The 21,536-nt window shown below is 44.4% G+C and overlaps 1 protein-coding gene across 2 annotated transcripts in view; it reads left to right on the forward strand.

Moving 5' to 3' along the window:
- Positions 1-21,536, forward strand: part of LOC309605045 (kinesin-like protein KIF28P) — a 70,283-nt gene that overhangs the window by 44,636 nt on the left and 4,111 nt on the right. For both annotated transcript variants that reach the window (XM_082340336.1, XM_082340335.1), the window contains exons 15-22: positions 3,859-3,977; positions 4,620-4,727; positions 14,472-14,746; positions 16,260-16,394; positions 17,181-17,347; positions 17,599-17,705; positions 17,966-18,113; positions 18,399-18,589. In XM_082340336.1, coding sequence (XP_082196462.1) covers positions 3,859-3,977; positions 4,620-4,727; positions 14,472-14,746; positions 16,260-16,394; positions 17,181-17,347; positions 17,599-17,705; positions 17,966-18,113; positions 18,399-18,589 — 1,250 coding nt within the window. The remainder of the gene's footprint in view (positions 1-3,858; positions 3,978-4,619; positions 4,728-14,471; positions 14,747-16,259; positions 16,395-17,180; positions 17,348-17,598; positions 17,706-17,965; positions 18,114-18,398; positions 18,590-21,536) is intronic.

Here is a 21,536-nt window from a genome sequence, read left to right on the forward strand (position 1 = left end):
AATTAATAAATATTTTATGGGGAGAGACTTTGATATGTAGATATCCCATACCTCATCACACTTTCATCCACTAATTTTATCAGCCTTTGATCATTGGATGATTAGTATGATTTTTGTCAAATGGTGAATTTCTAGCTCCACCATTTCTTCTACCTTTATTTGAAACAATGTTACTCTAAGAAATGTTTTCTCTCCTATTTATTTGTTTATTCATTTATTTATGTCACTGTGAACTCATAGAGTCCTGTTTTACTCCATAAGTTATGATCTGTTGCTTTCATAATTCATTTTGATGTGCAAATCGTCCTGGATTTGGCCAGTGGGAGCCCCTTCAAGCTGGATTCTGTGTCTTCCTGACATTCCTCCTCATTCTTTAAACACTAGCCTACTTTCTGGCATCAAAAAATGTTCCAGGTTTGTTTCGTGGGCTCTCAGTCCCAGCTCTGGTGTCAGTCATTTCTCCAAGGATCCTGATTCCTTTTGGTGGAGAAGGACATTTATAAATCAAGATCTGGGACTACGTGTGCAAACTGCTATATAGATACATGGTTCCCACACACATATTATAGCTTCACCTACTCTGTAAAACCGTAAGTTAGTTATACCTCCAATTCCAGTTCAATACCACAGGGTTTATTTTTATCTTTCTCTTGGTGGGCGAACATAATATGTTTGCCCATTTTCTCCATCTGTCCTCTGGATTCCATCCCTCTCAGCTTCTCAAGCATTTGTCTCTGAAGAGCCCCCTCCCCCCACCCTCCTGCATCACTAAATGCTCTCCATGGGTCATTCTATCACATTCAAACATGCTCCACTATCTCCCACCATAAAAACAAACAAAGTCCTACTTAGACCCACATCTCCCTCGAGCTACTGCCATATTTCTTTTTGTTCCCTTTTATAGAAAACTAGGAAGTTGTTTCCATTTTCTCATCTCCAGTCTGGCTTCTGTCCCACTCGTGCCTTGACCCTGATCCCTCTACGTTCCACATCCAGCACTTGTCTGCACCCATCTTACCAAGGTCTCAGCAACATCTTACACGGTTGAGCCCTCTCTCCTTTTTGAAATATTTTACTCTTGGGACCGTATGTTCTCCTGGTTTTCTTCTAGGCCACTTCTTCCACATTCCCTTTCCTGGCTCCTCCTCATCTAACCCATCTTGAAATTCGGAGAGCCCCAGAGCTTGGACCTTGGGACTCTTCTCTAGGTGGATGCTTTCCCCACTCTGCTCTCATCATTCTCGGTGGCTCTAAGTGCCATCTGTGCTAACAACCCTCAGCTCCTCTGTCTTCTTGCTGTCCCTTGATACCCCGATTCAGCTGCCTTCTTGATATCTCTGCTTGCATGACTCACAGACATCTCAACATGAAAGTGTCCAAAACAGAGCCTTGACTCCCCACTCACTCCAAGCCTGTTCTCATTCCCAGGACTTATCATCTTGGCAAACTGCTCAAGGCAAAAATCTAGGCCTCCTCCTTTCCCTCACTTCTTCATCCAGTCTGCCTTTTCTCCGGCCTCCTGTGCCACCACTTCAGTGCAAACCATCATCTTCTCCTGCCTGAACAGTGTAGTCTTCTCTGAACTTATCAGATCATGATACGCTCGGGCTGCAAAATACTCACCAACTTCTCAGTGTTCTTAGAATAAAACCCAAGCTCCCTGCCACGGTCTTGAAGGCCCTGTGTGATCTACCACATGCTCTCTCTCCAACCCCATCTCACACCACTCTCTCCTCACCCCAGTTTGAACCTCACTGGTCTCCTTTCTGCTCCTCCAACACATCAAGCCCTTTCTGCCTCAGGGCCTTTGCACTTATTGCTTGTTTTTCTTTTCATCTTTGGCTCATTCTCATCTTTCATCTCTCAGCTCAAATATTACCTCCTCAGATAGATCTTCCCCTTTCTTGGCTTTGTTTGTTTACTCTTTCTTACTTAACTCTATTTCTTTCCTAGCATTCATCACATTTTAAAATTATTTTATTTATTACTTTGATTATTATTCATTTGTCCACCTGAGAATATAAGCTCTAGCTGGGATTTTTTTTTCTCTTGTTTACCCATTCATTTATATATTCCTTCACTCAACAAGTATTTACTGAGCTCCTACTATGTGCCAGATGTGGTTCTAAGCCCTGGGGATCCAGCAGTGAGCAAAGCAGTGCCCTGTCCTTACAGAGCTGACGAGAGCAGGTGCACTTCCGAATCCCCAGAGTCTGATAATGGCCTAGCAATGGGCCTTCAGTAAGTGTTTGTTGAATGAATGATGAATGAGATTAATCAGATCAGCTCCCACACAGAAGCTTAGTCATGCACACGTGCATGACCTAGGGCCCAAATGTGGGCACGTCCTGCTCTGTTCTGTCTGAGAACACCCTGCCCCAGGAGCCCCATGCCTGGACATCGGGTTCCCCCCAGGGCAGGGCAGGCTGGGGTCTGTGCTCCCCACTCACCTCCCAGCCCCACCCAGGGGCCTTCTGGGCCTATAGAAGCTACGGCCCAACAGCTAACGATGCTGACTGGGGGCCTGGAGAGACGGTGATGAACAAAAACCAGATCCTAGCCTAGAATAAATTACAGCCTTAGGTTTCTGAGTCACAGGCTCCCCTTATCCTCTCAGCCCAGCCTCCACTGCCCAACAACCTGGGATTCCTCATCTGCAGGAGCATTCAGGAGCTCTGGCATCTTCCTTTGTCCATCTCTTCCCTCGCCTCAGATGGAGGCTCTTGACCACCTTACCTCCTCTCCCATCTCCAGGCCCCGGCTCACTCCCCTCCGGGGAGGCCATGGTAACCAGGGCCCCTGGAAGCCACGTGAGCTTGGGCTCCACTGAGGTCTCTGGCTGTGCTGGGCTTCCCAAATGAGAAGCATCTCACGTGTGCCGGTACCTTCTCCCCAGCCCTCGCGCCCTGCCTGCACTTGCCTTATAAACCCATGCTTGGAGAGCCATGGGGTGTGCCTACATACGTGCAAAATAGTTCCTCCCTTTTTCATATACCAAAGATTTTTCTTCAGAATTTTAGCAAAATAAACTGACAACACACCTGCCTTCCCAGCCCAGGGCTGGCAGCACAATGAGGTCGAACAAGCCCCAGACGCTGGGCTGAAGGTGCTCAGCACCAGCAAAGACTGTAGGTCCTCAGCAAGGCGGCTGGTGGGCAGTTCTGGGGAGTCGGACCTCAGGGCACGGAAGCCCTAAATAGCTGAGAGTTCCTGGCACAAGGCAGCACCAACCGGGGTCTGGCAGGGGGATTGGCTCACGCTTCATCTCCATGATCCCCTCCTCCAAGCCACCCCAAGCAGAAGTAAGAACAGGTTGCTTCTGTGCCAGCTGCGGTTCTCGAGAAATCCCCAGACCTTCCTTTAGCCAACTGTATTCTTCCTGCCCCAGCCTCCTCCCTGGACAGTGTGGAGCCACCTTGGGTCAAGGAGCCTGAGACCAAGATGGGAAACTGGAGGCAGAAGGCCTCCTGTCACGATGCTGCCGAGATTCTTGGGTTAAGTTCAGCAGTTGCTTAAGTAAAGCCAGGCAGTGTCCTCTCCTCCTCGCTTAGTTTTCTTTCTTGGTTTTTGTTTGTTTGTTTTATTACATGCTTGTCATTTTTTTAAACTTTTTATTTTATATTGGAGTATATTTGATTAACAATGTTGCGATAGTTTCAGGTATGCAGCAAAGTGATTCAGTTATGCATATACATGTATCTATTCTTTTACATGCTTGTAATTTTAAAATGTAAATATTTGGTGAACAGTTGAATGAACGACTGAATGAAGGAACCAAGGAGCGTGTACATTTATTCATGGCTGAAAAGTATCCTAGAAGAAGTGAGTGACTTTCCCTTCCTCTCCGATCTTTCCTAGGTGCTGTGAACAGTGGGGATGGCAAGGCAGACCCTAGTGTCCTGGCTGTGTTCCAGGACTACATCAAACTGATGCCACTGGTTGCAGAAGCAAATCAAATGAGTGAAGAGCTGAAGAAGGTAAGGCTAGAAAATGGTAAAATCCCAGCTCCAGAAAGGATCTCAGAGAACAGGTTCAATGCACCCCTCACTCCCATTGCCCTGCACTGGCTTCATGGTGTAGACACGCCTGAAACGTGGGCCTGGAGAGGGCGGGTGCTTTGCCCAAGACCCCACAGTGAGCTAGTGACAGGGCCTCAGCCAACACCCGGGCTTCCCCAGTCCCAGCCTCGAGTCCGTTCCTTCCACCTCTGGCCCCCACGGCTCTGGGACCACCAGGACCCCAGACCAACACTAGCTTGCCATGGCCACCCCACCCCAGACTGTCCTCCAGAGGCCCTCTCTGGGTGCCGGCACCCTGGTGGCTTCTCTGCCACAGAGAAGGCCTGGGCTGGCATTCGCTCTCTGGTGACACAGGATCCCAATCATCGGGAAACTTGCATGAGATTCAGTCACTTTGGTGAGGCCTACACGTGTTAGTTCCAGAATACCGTTGAGAAATTCTGGTGCTTTGGCTTTTCTCTTGACGGGAATTCCAAGGAGCAAGAGGTGGACCATCTTCTTTTAGAAAGCCTGAGTATGGAGAGAATGAAAAATAAATTTCAAAGATGGTATAGGCTGATAAAAGTAGGATTATTTAGTGAGAAGTATTTTTCTTATCAGGGACTTAACATGGAGCTGAAAGTGAAGAACTTAGCGTCATCAGATTCCAGGGGCCATGACCTACAAAAAGAGGTCATGGTGAAGGCGACCAATCAACGGACTCGTCAGGTGAGGCTGCTCCTTGGGGGCAGGTGTGAGACTCCGCAAGGGTTTCTGAGGAGCTTTCCTAGGGACGCAGGTTAGTTTTACTTGCTACAGCTTGTGGAGACCCAGCGAAGGGGCCAGACAGGTTCCAAGTGTGAATGGGGTTCTGGGGGACAGCCTCTGGGGAGAGGGGACCCTCTCCGTGATCCCCTCCTCGGCATCTCTCCCCGACAGCACCAAGACCTGGGAACTTTCCCACCCACAGGCTTTCCCACCCACGCTTTCTGCTTACTTTTATCATGACTCCAGAGCTTTAGAACCAGAAGGGAGCCTGAGAGTGTGTCCAACTGATACTGCTGTTCGTGTGAGTGCTCGAGAGAGACAGAGCTGCCGTTCTGAGCAATGAGAAAATCCGCACTTTCATTAAGACGCCAGAAGAGGCCGTAAACTCCACTGGCTGGTCCATTCCCATTTGTGACATTGCTCACTGTCAGGAAGGCCCTTCTTAGGCACTTAAGACCCCTTTCCTTTCCCTCTGCCTAACAGAAAAGAGTGGGCCTATAGTTGGTGTCCCTTATGCCTTCAGAGCAGCCCTCCAGCCAAATGTTCACTCCTTACTGCATCTTCAGAGGATGTGCCCCTAAGTCTCAGGTGACCTTTGGGTGGGCTGCTCCCTCCGAGTCCTCGGTGTACACATGCCTCCTTAGCTGTGAGTCTTGTAGCAAACATGCCTCTGGAGGAGGGGCTGGCTGTGGCTGGGGACTTTTCCGCCATTGGATGATCTGCTCCGCCGAACAACTAACTGGTGCTTCTCTGGGTTTAACTTTTCTGCTCATTGCCCTAAAGTTGCCAAAATTTTCTGGGTCAAGACCAATCTTTAAAAACTTTTTAAAATTGTGAAATATGACAAACAGAGAAAAGTTTATGAATGTATCTGTTCACATGGTAAACGCTTGAGTACTCATCAGCCAGGTCAAAGGGCTCTGTGGCTGCCAGGTGCTGGGGACACCAAGACCACGGATTGAACTGTGGGCGCCCAGAAGTCACACCTGAGCAAGGCCGCTCCTGAGCCACAACCCCTGAGATGTGTTCCTGTCCTTTTCTTCTTTTCCTCTGACCAGCACCAAGGTGGCCTCCCCTCCATCCCCTAGGGTTGGAAGAAGGCAGAAACATGTCTTAGTCCACCCAGGCTGCTACAGCAATATACCAAAGACCAGTGCGCTAAACAACAAACAGTTATTTCTCACAGTTCTGGATGCTGGAAGTGCGAGATCATGGCAAGGGCAGGTCCAAGTGTCTGGTGAGAGCCCACCTCCTGGTTCGTGGATGGCTGTCCTCTTGCTGTGTCTTCACATGGTGGATGGGCTAAGGGAGCTCTCTGGGGGTCTCTTTTATAAGGGCACTAATTCCACCATGTGGGCTCCACCCTCATGACCTAATAATCACTGCCAAAGGCCACACTTCCTAATACCATCACATTGGGGGTTAGGATTCAACATACGAATTTTGGGGGCATACCAACATTCAATCCATAGCAGCATGTTTGATGCTGGCTCACCTCACATTCCCAGTGTAGCTCTCAGGGGTCTCAGTAAGACCCCACATCCTGGGAAGTCAGCCTTGACTTCTATGCCAAGTCCCATGAGGCCTTTGGAGCTGAACCTTCAATATGTATGTGATTTTTGTTTTGTTTAATCTGGCGAATGCCATCAGGGCAAAGAAGCTTTGGTGATCCAATATTCCATATGCTTCTCTGGGGTCAGGTGTTACCCTAGAATTTGTTCTGGCAGTTTCTTACTATCTTGTCAGACTTTGCTTTAAGGAGATTTTTAGTTTTTGAACTTTTTCCCCCAATGTTATTCCCTTTTATTATTGTTTATTTTTATTACAGTTTAAAGGTGATTTGAAAAAATATTTCATTCAGCCTTTTTTCTTGTTAGCAGAGGGGTTACCTGAGTAACAGCCTGCCATTACCAGAAACAGAACTCAAGATGATGTTTTCACACTTTACTCAGTGTGCCACGTGGGAGAGCTGAGGGCCTGGGCGCATTCTGAGATGCTGTTCTTTTGCTTCAACCTGGCATCCCCGCCACGGCCACAGATAACTGTTTGATAGGAATGCTTCTGCATCAACTGTACTGCGTTCTCTTTTAAGGGATTATGCACTAATTCATTTTATGGTGATTTTTTTTTCTAGTTTTCTTTTTTCTCATGCAGAGATTAATCTTACTGATCTGTCATCTTCAAGTCTGTCCATTTTCACCTTTTAAAAGTACTAGTTAAAAAAAAAAAAAAAAAGTACTAGTTACATTCCTCAAATGAAGCCCTGCCTTCCTCAAAAGCCCTGTGAAACGCTGGTAGTAACCTCTGGTAGTTTCTTGGATCGTTCGTGTGTGTGTGATTTTGAAGGCTAAAAGGCAAGACCGGTGAAGAGCAGCGGTGGGTTCCAGGTATGGACACGAGGGGCGCTTTTTTGGTGGTCGATCGTGTCGACGTTCACCCCTGCACCACATGCACCGTGAGTGCTCCGCCGCCGCCGCAGGGGCAGGGCAGCGACTGTCAGAGCCACCCGGGAGCAGCCAGGGCCGCTGGGGGCTGGGAGGGCTTTCTAACCGCCAGTGCTGCGGCTGCAGCTACCAGCCCAAGAGCTGCGAGAGCCCAGCGAGCCGCTCTGCGCCAGGCCCACAGGCCGGCTGCGGGGGTCTGCGCAGGGGCCTCGCTGACCTGCCCGGGTGACGTCAGTTTATCCGCCGCAGGGCACAGTAATGAGGCGGTGGGCTGCTTTCATTACCTGGATCCCCGTTTTCTTAGTTCTCTAGCCTAAAGGTCTCTAAAAACCCACGTGACTAGAATTCCTGTTGTGCTCGGCTCCAGCGCTGCGTGCGCTAGAGCCAAGGTCTCGTGCAGCCTTCACCACGCCTCTGGGGATGGGGTACTGTGTTCTTCGCCGTTGCTTGGGGCAAACAGAAAAAGAATGGAGTCTTTTTTACGTCTGGAGGATGTCCTTTTTTTATGAAGATACATAACACTCCGAGGGAGAATGACTTACCTGTTAGTTTTTTGGGTTTTTCCAAGTTGCTCACAGAAGGAATTGCTACTCTTACCTGGTAACCACTTTCTTTTTTCCTTCTAGTTTTATTGGGAGATACTTGACATACAGCACCGTGTAACTTTAAGGTGTAGAGCATAATGATTTGACTTACATACATCATGAAATGATGACCACAATAAGTTTAGTGAACATCCATCATGTCATATAGACACATCATTAAACAAATAGGAAAAAAATTGTTTCCCTTGTGATGAGCACTCTTAGGGTTTACTCTCGTTATTTAACCGCTTTCCTGTATCATGTGCAGCAGTGTTCATTACATTTATCGTGTTGTACACATCCCTAGTACTTATTGATCTTATAACTGTAAGTTGGTACCTTTAGACTGCCTTCATCTAGTTCCTCTTCCCACCACCCCTGCCTCTGTAACCACAAAACTGAACTCTTTTTCTATAAGATTGTTTGTTTTTAAAGTATAACTGACCTAAAACCCTGTGTTGCTTCTTGGTACCCAACATAGTGATTTGATATTTCTGTGCATTTCAAAACGATCATCAGTCTAGTTACCATCAATCAAGATACAAAGATAGTTTCATAATTATTGACTACCTTCCCCATACTGTCCATTTCATACCGAAGACTCGTTTATTTTGCGCCTGGCAGTATCTACTTCTCCATCTCCCTCAACTATTTCCTCCCCCCACCCCGTTACACTCTGGCAACAACCTGTTTGCTTTCTGTATCTATGACTCTGTTTCTTTTTAGTTATTTTTTTAAATTGAAGTACAGTTGATTTACAATATCATACTAATTTCAGGTGGACAACATAGTGATTCAATATATTTATATATTATACTCCATTTAAAGTTATTATAAAATATTGGCTATATTCCCTGTGCTGTACAATATATTCTTGTAGCTTATTTATCTTAAACATAGTAGTTTGTAACTCTTAATCCCCTACCCCTATTTTGCCCCTCCTCCTTCCTTCTCCCCACTGGCAGCCACTAGTTTGTTCTCTATATCTGTGAGTCTGTTTCTGTTTTGTTATATTCATTCGTTTTATTTTTTAGAACCCACATATGAGTGATAACATACAATATTTGTCTTTCTCTGTCAGGCTTATTTCAATAAGCATGATACCCTGTAGGTCCATCCACATTGTTGCAAATGGCAGAATTTCATTCTTTTTTATGGCTGAGTAATATTCCATTGTGTGTGTGTGTGTGTGTGTGTGTGTGTGTGTGTGTGTGTGTGTGTATCTCACATCTTTTTTTTTTTTTTAATTTATTTTATTTATTTATTTATTTTTGGCTGTGTTGGGTCTTCGTTGCTGCACGCGGACTTTCTCTAGTTGCTGTGAGTGGGGGCTACTCTTTGTTGCAGTGAGCGGGCTTCTCATTGCAGTGGCTTCTCTCATTCTGGAGCACGGGCTCTAGACGCGCGGGCTTCAGTAATTGCGGCACATGGGCTCAGTAGTTGTGGCTCACGGGCTCTAGAGCACAGGCTCAGTAGTTGTGGCACACGAGCTTAGCTGCTCTGCGGCATGTGGGATCTTCCCGGACCAGGGATTGAACCCGTGTCCCCTGCATTGGCAGGCGGATCCTCAACCACTGTGCCACCAGGGAAGCCCTCACATCTTCTTTAACCAATCATCTGTTGATGGGCACTTTGGGTTGTTTCCACGTCTTGGCTGTTGTAAACAGAGCTGCTATGAACATTGGGGTGCATGTATATTTTTGAATTAGAGTTTGTTTTCTGGATATATGCCCAGGAGTGGGATTGCTGGATCATATGGTAGCTCTATTTTTAGTTTTTAAAGGAACCTCCATACAGTTTTCCATAGTGGCTGTGTGAATTAACATTCCCATCAACAGTGGGCTAGGGCTCCTTTTTCTTCACATCCTGGCCAATACTTGTTATTTGCAGATTTTTTTGATGAGAGCCATTCTGACAGGTGGGAGAAAATCTCTCATTGTGGTTTTGATTTGCATTTCTCTGATGATTAGTGATGTTGAGCATCTTTTCATGTTCCTGTTGCCCATCTGTATATCTTCTTTGAAAAAATATCTATTTAGGTCTTCTGTGCATTTTTTTTTTACTCTAGAATATGGAACACTTCATGAATTTGCATGTCATCCTTGCGCAGGGGCCATGCTAATCTCTGTATTGTAACAGTTTTAGTATATGTGCTGCCAAAGTGAGCACTCTTCTGCCCATTCTTTAATGAGGTTGTTTGCTTTTTGGATATTGAGTTGTATAAGCTGTTAATATATTTTAGATGTTAACCCCTTATCAGTCATATCATTTGCAAATATTTTCTCCCATTCAGTAGGTTGTGTTTTCATTTTGTTGGTGGTTTCCTTTGCTGTGCAAAACTTCTAAGTTTAATTATGTCCCATTGGTTTTTTGTTTTTTTTTTTTTTTTTTTTTTTTTGGCCATGTCACGCAGTGCGCCTGGTTCCCTGACCAGGGATGGAACCTGCACCCCCTGTAATGGAAGTGGGGAGTCTTAACCACTGGACCACCAGGGAAGTCCCCCATTGGTTTATTTTTTATTTTGTTTCTTTTGCTTAGGAGACAGAGCCAAAAAAATATTGCTACGATTTATGTCAAAGAGTGTTTTGCCTATGTTTTATCCTAGGAGGTTTATGGTTTCAAGACTTACATTTAGGGCTTTAATCCATTTTGAGTTTACATTTGGATATGGTGTGAGAAAATGTTCTAATTTCATTCTTTTACATGTAGCTATCCAGTTTTCCCAGCACCACTTATTAAAGAAACTGTCTTTTCTCCATTGTATATCCTTGCCTCCTTTGTCATAGGTTAATTGAACATAGGTGCATGGTTTTATATCTGGGCTCTCTATTCTGTTCCACTGATCTATATGTCTGTTTTGTGCCAATACCATGTTGTTTTGATTACTGCAGCTTTGTAGTGTAGTCTGAAGCCAGGGAGCATGATGCCCCTATCTTCATTCTTTCTTCTCAAGACAGCTTTGGCATTTGGGGATCTTTTGTGGTTCCATATAAATTTTAGAACTGTTTGCTCTAGTTCTGAGAACTGTCATGGCAATTTTGATATGGCTTGCATTAAATCTGTAGATTGCTTTGGGTAGGTATGGACTTTTTAACAGTATTAATTTTTCCAATCCATGAACACAGGATATCTTTCCATTTCTTTAAATCATCTTCAATTTCCTTCATCAATGTTTTATAGTTTCAGAGTATAGATCTTTCACCTCCTTGGTTAAGTTTATTCCTAGGTATTTTATTCTCTTTTTTGCAATTGTAAATGGGATTGTTTTCTTGAATTCTCTTTCTGATAGCTCATTATTAGTGTATAGAAAAGCAACAGATTTCTGTATATTAATCTTGTATCCTGCAAATTTACTGAATTCATTTAATAGCTCTAATAATCTTTTGGTGTAGACTTTATGATTTTCTGTGTATCAAATTATGTCATCTGCAAATAGTGACAGTTTTACATCTTCCCTTCCAATTTGGATGCCTTTTATTGCTTTTTCTTGTCTGATGGCTGTGGCTAGGACTTCCAATACTATGTTAATTAGAGGTGGTAACAGTGGACATCCTTGTCTTTTTCCTGATTTTAGAGGAAAGGCTTTCAGCTTTTCACCAGTGAGTACAATGTTAGCTGTGGATGTCATAAATGGCATTTATTATGTTGAGATGTGTTCCCTTTAAACCCACCTGATGAGAGTTTTTATCATGAATGTAAAGCTGGTTTAGTGGTGCTGAACTCTTTTAACTTTTGCTTGTCTATGAAACTCTATCTCTCCTTTAAATCTGAACTATAGCCTTTCTGGGTACAGTATTCTTGGTTGCAGGGTTTTTTCCTTTCATCATTTAAAATATATCATGCCACTCCCTTGTGGCTAGCAAAGTTTCTGCTGAAAAGTTAGCTAATAGCCATATGGGAGTTCTCTTGTATGTAACTTGTTGTTATTCTCTTTCTGCTTTTAAGAGTCTCTCTTTATCTTTAATTTTTGCCATTTTAATTACCATGTGTCTTGCTGTAGATATCTTTGGGATCATCTTTTTTCGGACTCTCTTTGCTTCCTGGACTTGAATGCCTATTTCCTCTCCCAGGTTAGAGAAGTTTTCAGCTATTATTTCTTCAAATAAGTTCTCTGCCCTTTTCTCTCTCTCTTCTCCTCCTTCCGGGACCCCTATAATGCAAATGTTAATATGGTTGATGTTGTCCCAGAGGTCTCTTAAATTGTCCTCCTTTAAAAAATTCTTTTTTCTTTTTATGTTCAGCTTTGGTGATTTCCACTACTCTCTCTTCCAATTTGCTGATCTGTTCCTCTGTATCATCTAATCTACTGTTGATTCCTTCTAGTGTATTTTTTTCATTTCAGTTTTTGTATTCTTCAGCTCTATTTGGTTCTTTTTTATATTTTCTAAATCTTTGTTAAAATTCTCTTTGTGTTCCTCCATTCTTCTCCTGATTTCTTTGAGCATCTTTATGATAATTACTTAGACTACTACTGTGGGTGGTCTGGTAGGCATGGCTGGCCCCCAGTCTGGTTGGTTGCCAGGTCCTGCCTTTTGTAGAGGTTGCCAGCCACTTACGGTTGGGGCTGGGTTATGAGGTGGCTAGCTGTGGAGCCCCAAGGGTTCTGGGGCTAGTCCTGGCCCACTGGTGGGTGGAGCTGGGCCCTGGGGTGGCTGTTTGCAAGGCCAGGGATCTCAGATCTACTCTTGCATGCTTGCCTGCTGGTGGGTGGTGCTGTCTCCTGACATGGCTGGCGGTGGGGCCCGGGGTGTCCCAACTCTGGTGTCGGCCCACCGGTGAGTGGGGCTGGATCCTGAGGCAGATCTACAGATGCCCAAGTTTCTCAGAACTGCTGTTAGCTTGCTGGTGGGTGGGGTTGGGGCTCAGGGGGGTCCTAGGGCTAGTGCTGGCCTGATGGCTGCAGAGTCCTGCAGGTCCCACAGGACTGTTGACATGCTGGTGAGTGAGGCTGTGTCCTGGGGTCTCTGGTTGTATGGTCCTGGGGGTCCTGGAACTGGTTTTGGCCCACTGGTGGGCAGGGTGGTGGCCTAGTGATTCCTGGAGTTATCAACTCACTGGTGGGCAGGGCTGGGTCCTGGGTCCTCTGGTGGATGGGGCTGGGTCCCCTAGCAGCTGGGGGCTCAGGGGGTCCTTAGGCAGCAGCCTGCTGATGGATGGGGCTGTGCCCCCTTCCACTACCTGCTTGGCCTGAGGTATCCTAGGACTGGTGCTGACTGGCTGGTGGGCAGGGCCAGGTCCCAGCGCTAACACACTAGAGGGAGGACTCCAAAATGTGCTTGTCAGCACCAGTGTCCTCTTGGTAGAACAGGCCCCCAAATGGCTGCCCCAGCACCTATGTCCCCCGGTGAGCTCCAGTTGCCTCCTGCCTCTCCAGGAGGCTCTCCAAGATCAGCAGGTGGGTCTGATCCAGGCTCCTTTCAAATTAGTGTTTCTGCCCTGGGTCTCTAAATGTGTGAGATTTGGGGTGCATCCTTTAAGAGTGAAGTCTACATTTCCAACAGCCCTTTAGCTCTCCTGAAAGTAAGCCCACCTGACCTTCAAAGCCAAACGTTCTGGAGGTTTGTCTTCCCAGTGCAGGACTCCCAGGCTAGGGTGCTTGATGTGGGGCTGAGACCCCTCGCTCCTTGGTGAGAACCCCTGCAATTGTAATTATCTTCCTGTTTGTGAGTTGCTCACCTGGGGTTATGGGTCTTGATTATACTGTGTCTCCACCCCTCCTACCCGTCTCGTTGTGGTGGTTCCCTCTTTATATCTTTAGTTGTAGAAGATCTTTTCTACTCATCTTCAGGTCTTCCTCATCAATAGTTGCCCTATAAATAGTTCTAATTTTGGTGTGCTCATGGGAGGAGGTGAGCTCAGGGACTTCCTACTCCTCCATGTTGGCCACTCCTCCTGGTAACCCTCACTTACTGAAGGGACAGACAGTGCCAGGCTCTTGTCCTAGATTTTCTGCTCATTGGGTGTGAGCACACAAGTTTATTATCTTATAGTTCAGTAGGTTAAAAGTCCAACACAGATCTGGGCTAAAAGCAAGGTGTCAGGAGGGATGTTTTGCTTTCTGGAAGCTTGAGGGGAGAGTATGTTTCCTTGCTCTTTCAAGCTTCTAGAGCCACCAACATTCCTTGGCTCATGGCCATCTTCAAAGTCATCCACATAGCATCCCTCTGACCCTGCTTCCATCACCATCTCTCTTTCTCTGACCCCCTCTTCTGCCTCCCTCTTCCACATTTAAGGGCCATGTGATTACACCGGGCCTATCTGGATAATACAAGCTAATCTCCCTATTTTAAGGTCAGCTGATAAGCAAACTTAATTCCTCTTTGCCATAAGGTAACATATTCACAGGTTCCAGAGACTGGGACATGGACATCTTTGAGGGTCATTCTTCTGTGTACAACAAGCCCAAACCTTCATTTCTCCTGGGAGGGTCTGTTTTCTACCTCCATCATTTCCTCTAAGTCATTTCCTGGGATCCAGCACCGCTGAAGTAAATAGGTCAGGAATGAATGTAGTGCTCCTGAAGGACCTCACCAAAGCTAAGTCTGAGGAGAGTGTTATTGGTCTTGGGTACCCGAAATCCAGCCCATCAGAGACAGCATGCTGGGGAAAATCATAGAAATGAATCGTTAGAGCAGCAGATGGAATCAAATATTGGCGACCTACCTTTGTGCTTCCAGGTGTGGATTTGGTCAAAAGCCAAGTTTATCAATAGGAAATTCCTAATGGAGGAACTTTACCAGCGTTTTCTGGATGGAGAAGATAGCCACGTAGCTCAGGAAGACGACCCTTTCTGGGATCCTGCTGAGGTCATCCACTTGGGCTCAGCTCACATCTGGCTCCAGTCACTTGCCTACTGCATGAAGTCTGAAGAGCAAGTGGAGTTTCTGAACTGTGATGGGCTAGAAGAGGCAGTGCTGCATATCCACATAGGCCCCTGCTCCCCGACAGGACAGTGGGTATCTCCTCCACCACCCTGTCTAGTTCTGGGTCGGTCACACAGAAAACTCATAGCACGCCTGAGTTCTCCTGGAGGGGGTGGCCAGCTTGGTACCCTGAAGAGGTCATTCGTGAGGCAAATGAATGAACTCGTTCATTCATAATTTGGCTTTATCAACTCTGATTTTGCCATGGCAGCCAAAGCAGCTGACCTAGAATATTTAAAATCCCGTGTCCAGCAGCCTTTGAGCAGCTCAGCACTGCCCTAGGGGACCAAAGGGGTGAGGAGGATATCCTGCAAAGAGGCAGGAGTGTAGTAGAAGGAAACATGGACATGAACCAAAAGACCCGGGTTGGTAGAGAAGCCAAGGGTGCTGTAGGACCTTCTACTCACAGCCCCCCACCCCCGCCCCGGAGTGCCCGTGAGGTCTGGCACCCACCACACCCACTTGCTCTTTCCAGTGCTAGTCTTCATCCCTGCTGCTGAGGCCCAAGAGCCAGAAGCAGAAAGCTCATTTTGTAGCTCAGCCTATCTCCCTGCACAGACTCTGGTATCTTTGTTCCTTTTCTCAAGGAAGGAACTGTGGTGTCTTTGTTTCCTTCCGTGGCCTCATTCTGAGCTGTTATCCAACCTTTGTTCTAACTCCACTCCATTACCTTTACTGTCCCCTCAGGGTGTCTCATCTGTTTTCTCTCTTTGGGCCAAAGGCAGTTGAGGGAGTTTTTACAAAAGCTAAAGTCTCTTAGCAATTCTAAGCAAAGAGGCTGGCAGGAGGTCTGGTCTGGGTGCCAGGGTCCTCATGGGTACCCGATGCAATCTTTTTCTCTTTCTGAAGAGGAAACAGGCTGAAGAAGGGAGCAAGAAAACTACAAAGTGCTGTGACTAAAAGACCAAGATGACCGCTGACTCACTGTCTTCACTGGGACTCTAAGCAAATTCTTGGTCATTTTGCTACCTTGGGCTCCTAGGCTGCCTGATGGTTATATTTCCCACTCTGAATTAATAAGGTAGCATTCTAGTTTACAGGTTTCAATCTTTGTGAGCTCGTTGATGTGAGAGAGGTCCTCTATTGGAAAGCTGTCCCTATTGGTTTCTGAGCCTGTGGGCCTGGGGTTGACCCTAGACTATGAGGAGTTCACCGAGGTAAATGACACCCGGAGAGGCTGCATCTGGGCAGCCAGCTGGCTTTCTCTGGGTGGCAGCCCCTCTATCCCACTGGGAACCTACCTAAATCTTCAATGCTAGTTTGGGTGCACCCACATCTGGGTGCATTTACTGCAAGAAGTTGTTATATTCCTGTCTCCTCCTTGAGACGGTCCGTATCTTACCTTGAAGTACTAGAGCGTGGAGTGGGCTTTTGTTATATGTCTCTTGAATGAGTGAATTCTACAGCTGGTAATATTACCCATCCTTCCTTCAGAGAATCTGGCCATCTCTTAGGAGTCTACGTAATTCCCATTGACATCACAGTCCTAACTTGCTTGGACCCAGGCTAACCTGTGACAATGTTTACCTCTTCTGTTTGTAGAGCACGTGGTGAGGAGGATGTGGTTACTGACCCACTGGAGCTGCTGGGCAAGAGAATGGATTTCCAGATTCGCATTGTACGGTGCCTTGGCACCAAGTGGCTAAAAGAAGATGCAGAGCGGGGTGTGCAGATGGGGTACCAGCCTGCCCCGCAGAGCTGCTGAACACGAACTGCCCACTTTGTGGGCCCTGGTGGGAGGGAGTCTTTCCTCAAGTTTTAAGAATGAGCTATCATGTCATTTTCTTAAGTTTTTTTGCTTGTTCAACCCCCAAATGACTATTTCCTCCAACTATTCAACAGACAGATAAGCCGCATGCCCCTCCAGGTCAGTGGAAAGTGATCAGTCCGTACTGATCCTCCTAAGCAACTGAAGCAAAGAGTCAGAAATTTCAATTATCAGAAAGGCTATCCAGTAAAACTGTGTTATCTAAGTAGGCCGATTGGGTTTATTTTATTTAGTTGGAAACAAAAGGACTGTATTACAATATGGCAGAGGCACCAGATATGCTTAAACTAATTAAGCTAAAAGGATATTAAAAGACAGAGCAATAAAAAAGGCAGGCTTTGAAGGACAAAAACAAACTGCAACCTCATGTGGAAAATTAACAATTTTAGATTATCTAAGTGGAAAGTATTTATCAAAATCCTTTTCTCTTTTTGTTAGACATTTAATATTATCTATGTAACAATGATACCCACATTGAGTAGCTGAGATGTTGGAGGTGGCAATCACAAGAATCAATTATAGGTCACCTTTTATCAACTAACCAAAGCAGGCTAAATTCTTTGGCTCACCTGATACTTTTCTTTACAAATGTATCAACTAACCAAAGCAGGCTATAATTCTTTGGCTCACCTGATACTTTTCTTTACAAATGTATCCCTTATGGTTTTAAGTTATGTTTTCTGTTCTTGTCTCAGGTACAGAATTTATGATTTTCCAAACACTTTATACACCAAGCCTGTATGGAAAATTGTGAATCCCCAAATTGAAGAGACTGTCCAATTTACAGCCTTAAATGCATCTCAGGAGTTTCTGAATTATTTACAGACAAATGCTCTCATTGTTGATTTACGGGGTCTTCAAGGTACCATGTTTACTTCCTCTTTTGCATGGTGCATTCCTCAGTCAGATATCATGTCTGTATACCTAGGGCTGCAGAGGAGGGAGACGAAGGGAGGTGGTCGGGGTCTTGACAGCAGTGGCCAAGAGCTATCGTCCCTTGGGCCTCTGGGTTTTAGTCCACAGGTGATCATATGGCTTAAATCTCCTCACACAACAGGGGGGCTGGACAACTGAGACATTTCTTTCCTTGATGGTGTCTCCTCCACACTACAGAAGGCTGTGCCGAACTGAGCTGCTCTCAGCCAGGCCTCATGGTCACAGGTGAAGGCCACATCATGGTGGACACCAAGAAAATATCCACTGTGATGGATAAGGGCCAGGTGTGTATACTTAAGTGACATTAAAAATAGATGTCACAGATGACTAAAAATATCTCCGATGACAGTTGCTTGGGGATCATCAATGTTCCTTCCCATTAAAAAACCTTTTTCTTGATTTATTCCTGTGAACCCTGAGGGTCTTAAACCCTGGTCACCACACCCCCCCACCCCACCTAGTTTTCACATGGTAGGAACAACTGCCAGTCTCCAAGGGTATGCAAATAATCCAGCAAAAGGCTAAACTGACCTGTTTTTTGTAGGCTACATCAAACCAGATACCAGAACTTTATCTGAAGCTGCTCAAGTTAGAACAGGAGACAGAACTGCTCAGAAACCTTAACAGAGTGCTCAGAGAGGAAAATGTGTTTCTTAAAGAATCTATTGAGAAAACTGGTTCCAGTCAACAAGGTAAGAGGCCGCTCAAGTCTTGGTGTTTAGCTTTTCTCTGAACTCCTACATTTGTGATGTGTATTTTCTTTCTAAGAAATGAGATTTTAAATGAGTTAATATCTTGTTTCAGTTTAAAAAAAAGGGGGGGAACTTTTTTTCCTTTTTCCTTGTAAGATTTCTTTGAATGGGTCCACATTGGTGCCTGATAAATGCTGATGTAGTAAAATGCACCAAGATAATTAAATATATAAATATCTGGATAAATAAATAGATGAATAAATAAATGTTATCTTTCAACCTCAGCACATAAGCCTTCCAATACCCTGAAGTTAACTGGGATGACAGCACAACTGCCAGCAGCCAGAGAGATCAATCAGATGCGCACCCAGCAAGCCAGCTGTGACAGAGAATTTGCCAAAGCTCTTAAGGTGTTCTACCAAAGCATGAATGTGGCAAGAGGGCAGTTTCTCAAACTGAGACATCATAAACCTCCTGTAAGTAACCAGAATCCTGGGAGCAAAAGGAATTTCTTTCCATTAAATGCAGCTGTCTGATATAACTGCATTTCCCGAGCGTGGGGACACGGGTGTGTTTAAGCCGGAGAGCAGGTTGAGGCCTAGAACACTGTGAGTCTGCTGCTTTCGGGGCTCCACCCATCTTTGCTCCCATTTTTCACTTTAGTGTGCATCTGGCTGGTTTCAGGCAGCCGTGGCCGCTGCAGCACTGATATTCCTTCACTTTATGATGTACAGAGTATCTCAGAAATGCAAGTTCGCTTTATCATTATAAAACCAAATAAATATAATTCATCACATTAAGATATTATAGGAGAAAAATCATGATTACTTCAATATATACAAAAAAAGCATGTGATAAAATTCAGCATCCTACCACGATAAAAACTTTTAGCAAACTAGGAATAAAATGGACATTCCTTAATCTGATAAAGGCAATCTTAAACGAACACACAGCAAGCATAATCTTAACGGTAAATCACCGATGCCAGCTATCTTCACTTCTGTTTGACATTGGACTTTAGGTTCTAGCCAGTGCAGCAAGCCCAGAAATAAAAGGTATAAGAATTGGAAAGGAAAAAAAGGTAATAGTAATAATAGTATACATTTATGTAATACTTACTAAGTGCTTTTTCATTTACTGACTCATTTCTCGCAACAACCTGATGGGTAGGTACTATCATTAGCTTTATTATACAGTTGTTGGATCTAAGGCACAAGAGAGGTTAAGTAACTTACATAAGGACACACAACTAGTAAGTGTCAGGGCCAAGCTCCAAACCCAGGGCTGCTCCATGGTCTATACTCTTTCCCACTACACCATGATGCCTCTAGTATTATTTGAAGATGACATGTTTATGTAAATAGAAAATCCAAAAGAATTTATAAATAAATTACAAGGTTGCTGGATACAAAAATCAATAGTTAAACATTAACTATGTTTGAATATAACAGCAATAAAACAAAATTTTTAAAATAAAAGATAGCATTTATAATTGCATCAAATGTAAGAAGTACTTAGGACTATAGCTAACATAAAGTATGGACTTCTATGGAGAAAATTTTAAAGCTTGTTTGAGAGATGTTAAAGATGATCTAAAAAAATGGAGAAACATGCCATGGCTCCATGGTTTGGAAGATCTGCTACTGTAAATCTGTCAAGTCTCCTGAGATTCAATACAATCCCAATAAAATGTAATGGAATCCGACAAGATGATCCTATAATTTAGATGGAATCGCAAAAGCAAAGATTAGCGGAGACAATCCAAGGCTCAAAAACAAGGTAGAGAACTTACCCTACTCTATATCAAGGCTTATTTTAATGCTATTGTAGTAGACGGTAAGGTATTGCCTCAAATGTAGGTAAGATAACCAAAGGAAAAGAAGGCCAAGAAATAGATTCACTCAGAATTAGAGACTTGATATATGACCGAGGTGGAACCAAACATGAGTGTGGCAAGGATAGATTTTTCAATAAACAGTGCTCAGAGCATTAAGAATACATATGAAGATAAATGAAATTAGAGTCTTATCTAAAACTATATACCTGGAAGTCAATTTTAGGTGAGAATTAAAGACCTACATGCGAAAGGTAAACCCCTAACGCTTATAGAAGATACTTTAGGAGACGTCTTCATGACCTCACGGTGGAAAAGGATTTAAACATGACAAGAAAAATACCTAGATTTAGAGAAAAAGATTGATAGACTCACCTATATTAAGATTGTAAAGTTTGGTCCAGAAACCAAAATAAAGTCGAAAGCGATAGGAAAAGTCATTTGCAACACATTTAATATATAATGAGCTAATATCCAAAATAAAGAACTACTACACACCAAAAAGAAAAACAGAGATAGATTTTGACCCAGTAGGAAAAAATGGTCAGAAGACCCAAACAGGAACTTCACAAAAGAGGAAATCAAAAAGGCCAATAAATATATGAGAAAGTGCTTAACTTCTTTAATAATTTGGGAAACACTAATTGAAACCACAGTGATATGCTAGTATAAAGAAACCACACTGGCAAAAATTTCTGTCTGAAAATATCAAGTTTTGGTAAAGCTATGAAGCAACAGAAACTTTCATGCCACATTGGAAGGAGTATCAATCGGTACAACCACTTAAAAAACTGTTTGCCATTTATCTAATAAAAGTCAAAGATGCATCTACCCTGTAAGCCTGCAACTCAACTCCTCTTCTCCACAGAGTAAACTGGTTCTGCACTTCTCTGCACCTTCATGCCCTGAGGCAGAGGTTCTCAAAGTGTGGTCTTCTCACCAGCAGCTTCCGCATCATCTGGGATCTTGTCAGAAATGCAAATTCCAGGGTCCCCTCCCAGACCTGCTGAATCAGAATCTCTGGGTGTGAGGCCTAGTAATCTGTGCTTTAAAAGCCCTCCAGATGATTCTGCCTTAAACTCAAGTTTGAGAACCACCTTTCTAGGCATCCTATGTATGTAATGAATTAATTTCTCTCCTACCTATCTAGAATGGTACTAGTTACACACCATTCTTGAGAGAGAACTGGGAAAACAGTCACTCAAGTCATTTTCTGTTCTGTAGTTCAGATGATGGACCAGCTGAAAAATTCTGTAGGAACCCAAGCATTCATGCACTGGCTGTATTTTAACACCATCTTCCATAATAGCCCCCAAATGGAAACATCTTAATGTACACCCACAGAAGATAAGTAACTTATGGCACAAATGGCCAAAAGACAGGCAAAATATACTGTTTAGGGCTGCATTCTAGGTGGTGAGAAAATGATTATCACACAATTTAGGTTAGTGGTTGCTTCTGGGGGTAGAGAAATGGGTGTGACCAGGAGGAGCTCGAGAGGCAGTGTGTTTTCTTGAGCAGGTATGTTCACTTTAACTGTACCTATGCATACATTTTGGGTACTCTTTTGTCTGTACACCTCACAATAA

The sequence above is a fragment of the Balaenoptera borealis genome (genome assembly GCF_965194805.1).
Source record: "Balaenoptera borealis genome assembly, chromosome: 1".
In the NCBI taxonomy this organism is placed as follows: Eukaryota; Metazoa; Chordata; class Mammalia; order Artiodactyla; family Balaenopteridae; genus Balaenoptera; species Balaenoptera borealis.